This window comes from Condylura cristata, unplaced genomic scaffold (assembly GCF_000260355.1).
Source record: "Condylura cristata isolate star-nosed mole 26May11 unplaced genomic scaffold, ConCri1.0 scaffold00008, whole genome shotgun sequence".
In the NCBI taxonomy this organism is placed as follows: Eukaryota; Metazoa; Chordata; class Mammalia; order Eulipotyphla; family Talpidae; genus Condylura; species Condylura cristata.
The window spans coordinates 25,656,485-25,661,575 of record NW_004567109.1 but is presented as its reverse complement, the minus strand read 5'-3'; the positions used below and the strand labels follow the sequence as shown (position 1 = coordinate 25,661,575).

General features: G+C 41.0%; 1 protein-coding gene across 1 annotated transcript in view; it reads right to left on the bottom strand.

Annotated features, from left to right (window-relative positions):
• Positions 1-3,013: 3,013 nt before the first annotated feature.
• The window catches only part of LOC101629064 (cytochrome P450 4Z1), a 17,530-nt gene continuing 15,452 nt past the window's right edge, over positions 3,014-5,091 (bottom strand). Inside the window, exons 10-12 of the mRNA XM_004678974.1 lie at positions 4,832-4,896; positions 3,954-4,036; positions 3,014-3,182 (exon numbers count right to left, since the gene is read on the bottom strand). Of these exons, the coding sequence (XP_004679031.1) occupies positions 3,014-3,182; positions 3,954-4,036; positions 4,832-4,896 (317 nt within the window). The remainder of the gene's footprint in view (positions 3,183-3,953; positions 4,037-4,831; positions 4,897-5,091) is intronic.

Sequence of the window (5,091 nt, the reverse complement as noted above, 5' to 3'; positions counted from 1 at the left end):
TTTTTCCCACTTATTAATTCATGTGTCTCAGCCATGTATTTGTATCAGTACGGATCGATGACTATCTTACACTTTGGGTTTATAATACAGTACTGCTTTACCTTTTTTACATTGTTCTGGATTTTGCTATTGCAAATTCTTTGAATATTAGTTGCTATGCTTCTTTGAAATGAACCATCAGTGTGGCACTGCAAGAGACTCCAGGCTCATCTTGGGTATCAATATTTCCTGCCCCAGTTCCACCAGCAGCCATTTTTCCAGGGAACCTTGGTTCCTCCAATAAAAGAAGGGTACTAGAAACCAAGATATGAGTGTGAGGTGGAGTCCATGTTACTGAGGTGTCATATCTTTTAGACACTCTTAGATACAAAGATATATATGTCTGGATTATACATATTTGCATATATAAATATAGTATTTTTATTAAAAAGAATTCAAACTGATGTTTCTATTTTGTTTAATACTGCGCTCATAAAATGAGTTAAGTTCTCTTTATTTTATGAAGGGATTTGAAAGCATTTGTATTGTTTCCTCCTTAAATATTTGATAAAAATTGTTTCAGTGGAAACACTGAAAGCCCCGAAGGGATTTTGAAATCAAGATTGATGGTTCTGACTCAATATATTCCAACATATATTAATATTTTGTCTTTTATTCTTTAATATGTTAATTAATTTCTAGCAATTCTTGATTTCTTGGCATAAATATATTTACTAATGGCATGTATATGTAGGCATGCTTGTGTATATTTGTGTATATAGTCATCAATAACTATGATTACAAGTGAAATCTGTATAAAAGAAAATATTGAGAGCAAACAAAATGTTCAACAATATATGGTAAGATAGCATACCATTCAGTTATTTAAATGTCTTAATAAATAATTCCTACTTCATTGAGGATTACAAAACAGTGCCCGGGGGCCTCCCTGGTGGTGCAGGGGTTAAAGACAGTGCCATCAAGCTATAGCCAGACACTGCAGCATGGGTTTCATCCCAGGCTAGCTAGGGAGCTCACCCACTTGGCCCCACAGACCTCTCCTTCCTCTCCCACTGCACCCCTCAGTCCACCTGTTCTGCTCTATTCTGACTCTGGTGCATTCTCTCATCCCTTTCCCCCTGCACCCCCTGCCCTCTTCTGGCTTATAGCCCTGTTCTTGTATGCATAAATAAATATATCTTTGTTTTTAAAGTCCTGTTTACTAATGGTAACCATTATCACTGACACCATTAATGAAAAAATTACTTGGTGTTTGATATGATGACAATATAAATGTGGGAATGTTAACTCTCTTGTTTTCCTCAACAGACTTAATTATTTGATCAAATATGACTGTGTGTTGAAAGGAGTGGGCTAGTTAGATCTGGTTTTTGGAGAAGTCCAACCTATAGCGCCGTTTTGTGTTCTTATACTGACAATTCAGGTAAGGGATCTCAGATCTCATCACCTTAAATTCAGAAATTCTGCTCCTAAGATTTAGCAAATATTCAAAGTCACAATGATATTGATTCAAAATATTCAGCGCAGTGTGGAGTGTGGCTTTACTGAGTGATTTGGCAACACCTTCTCGAGCTCAGCCTGTCTTGCTCCCCATTGCCTTTGGGCAATCTGCTGTCTTCGTCCTGCCAGGCACTGCCTGCTCAATGTTTCCCCGGGGAGCTCACTTTCAGCATCCAACTTCCCAGCCCACTTTGCCTGGCTTCTACCTCTGCTCAGTGCAATGCAATTACTCTCTAGTCTTCCAGGTCACTCAGTCTCCTCAGAGATACATACAGAACCTCAGGGCTCCATCCCATTTTTCTGTCTCCTGAGGGGTTTGGGGGGACAATGGTGATATGTCATGGTACAGAGGGATGTCAAACCAGGTGCCACAGCTCAACATAACTTTCTGTTCCTTACTGGGCTCAAGAGGAGTATCCTCCCTACTTGAACTTTGGATGTCAAATTTTCTCCCCATGCTACTGGCTTAAGTGACCCTCCTGGCTCTGTGGATGTCTGTCAACATCAGTTGCTTCGACTTATAATTCTTTTTCCTATATTCTGGCTGTCTTAACAATTGTGTGTCTCCCACTGCAGCTATGATGGAATTTCTGTATCTCTACTATGGCACATGCAGGCACGGGAGTTTGCTGTTCTAGGTAGACCCTTCATTGCCTCCACACCCACAGTCTACCTTACTCCATGTTCAGCAAGAGTCCTCTAAGGTATAGAATCCTCTAAATATCCCAAATGGGGCCCTCCCCAGTGGCATAAAGGGTTAAAGCACAGAACTATGAAGCTATCTGCAGCACGAGTTTGATCCTCCGCCGGGGAGGTGACCCAAATGGCACAGCAGACCTCTCCTGTCTTGCCCACTGCTCCCCTCAGCAGTGTATTTTGGTCACTCTACCTGTTCTGCTCCTCACTCTGTCTCTGGTGGATCTTCTCACCGCCTCCCTCCACCACCTCTGGCCTGTACCACAGAGGTATATAAATATGCATACATAAATGAATCTTTACAAAACAATATTCCCAAATGGGATTTTCATGTACAAGGCTGTGTTTAGAATTTCTCTTGAGTATCTAGGATTCTGATAGAACTTCCTCAATTTGTTCATTCCTTAGAGGATGTAACGAGGCACTCCTAGTGGTGTGGTTATTTGCTATTATGAGAGAAGATAACTGAGGACAAACTCTCATGCAGAGATTTGCAGCAATGTAAGTAATGCAGAGATATTGAGTTGGAGCCTTGATCAAACTGTATCTGAAAACCCCCACCATGCCCAGTTATACTTACATGAACCAATAATTTCTTTTTGCTGTTGATATCAACTTGAGTGTTTTACTGTATTTTATGGAAATTTACAGGATCCAGCAGAAAATTACAATTACTGCTAATAATTTAAAACCAATCAAGATGTCCTAAATTATACAATTTATACTAAAACTATATAAATATATATTTTTATTTTTTGTTTAATCCTTTGTTGGCAGCAAAACTGTTTCATTAGGCATTATACAGGAAGACTTAAAATTAGCAAATTTTCTTTAGGAATACATGGATTCCATTCTTGGCCTTGAGAGCAATTTGGCGTATGAATATGGGAGGTCTGGAGTGGTCTAGAGTCAATTCGAAGCGGAGCAGGATCAAGGCCAGGGCAACTTTGCACTCGATCATGGCAAAATGCTGACCAATGCAATTCCTGGAGAGAACAAGGAGGAAAAATGGTAGCTGGTGAATGAATAGGTTATTAGAAACCTAAGATAATCTTTTCGTATGTGACAACTTTTACTGGGAAACTTGAAGATGATTCCATGTTTGTGGCAGAATCTGGTAAAGGTTTTATCTTAATTTGCCCAGTTATAAAGTGCTTTAGTGTCAATGCTTTGAAACATTGCTCCTATCCTATTTGTGACCATTCTACTAAATGATGAGCAATAGTATCAAGTTGATTCTGCATGATCCAAAGTTCTAGACTCTTTCCCCTAGATTATGATAAAGACAAGCTAGTTCTTCTTATTATTTAGAAATATCTGGAGTGTACATCTCAGTCATGAGACTATTAAGCCTGGCCTATTCAGTGGCTTAGGCTATCATTTGTTACAGTAAAATTTTCTTATGCCATGTGGTAAAGGGGATTTTGGAACAGACTAACACTGTCCCTACAGGAACAAGAGGTGTGAGGCCAGGCCTGCCGTGTCCCTTCAGCGAGGTGGTATTCCCAGCCCTCGTCTGCTGTAGGCTGAAGAGGAGTTCAGGGCTACTGTACATGCCCATATATTAAGAAGCAGAGTTGTGCTTTGTGATAGCATATTTTCTTTGGGGCTCATCCAAACTCAAAGGCCACAAAAGAAGCATAGGAAAATGGTGGGGAGCTGCAGATAGGCCAACTAGCTGAGGGCCTTCATGAACGAACTTTTGTCAGGTGAACACTATTATTTCTTTCCATCAAGTTCACCACCCAAGTCTTTACCTATGTCCAGCAGAGAACGGTAGGAAGGCATAGGGGTGTCTTTTTTCAGAATTTTCCTTGGAGAATCTCAAGGGGTTAAAGACCTGTAACGAAAATGACAGTCCCCAATCCCCACCCCCCCAAAAAATCCTCATGCATATTGTTAACAAGTCCAAAAGTTTAGGAATTTACAAAGGCTGGATACTATAGCCCAACATCTGCCACTGAAAACACCTGGAGCAAGCAAGCACTGTAAACTATTGACAGATTGAACAGGTCATGATAGTTAAACACAGCAGTGAGTCATGAAGACAAGGCTTAATGATCAGCCTTGACAAGGCTATTGACCTCACTATCTTCCCTTTATAGTAAGTAAGTGCCTTTATCATAGAAACCTGACAATCACATTTTTAACTTTTTCCTTTGCCTTATTTCCCAATGAACTGAGCTCATGACTTTGGCAAAGCACAGGGCCACGCTGGCCACCTGGCTCCTGCCCCAGGCTCCTGCCTGCCTCCTGCCTCCAGATGGTGCTTCTTTGATTATGAACAGTAAGAAATTCCTTGCAAGACATCCCAGTCCATGATGAGTTTGACTACATTAGGGAATATCAGCAGGACACAGGGGGTTAGACAGCACAGTCTCAATCCGCCTTCCACCCCATTCTTCTGACCTCCCAACTTCCTGAAAGGAGCTGACAGGCTTCTGGTGAGGAGTCTCAGCGTGAAATATCAGCAATGATAATAAATGGGAGCCCACTTTTCTCTTAAGAATAGAGGGTTTTGGTTCTGTTTCGTTCTTCCCTACAGGTGGCTATGCCCTCCACTGTGGATATGCTTCTCTTCCTTCTTGACTTGTTCTTGCTTAGAGACATTGGGTGGGATTTGGTATAATCTTACTTGAGGGTCTTCCCAGACAGTGGGGTTTCGGTGAAGAGCCCAAATACTGAGAAACACGGCTATTCCTGAGTAAACAGAGAAAAAAGGGAGAAAGCATATGAGCTAAGATTCTGTTACAGCCTCACCCATTTGTGAATTTCTTAATTAAGGTGAAGAATTACACATTCACCATTTACTTAATTATTTGAGAAGTGTTCATTGTAGAGACCCACTGTCAACCCTAAGGAGGACAATAGGATCAGCCTTCAGGGAGCTCAGGC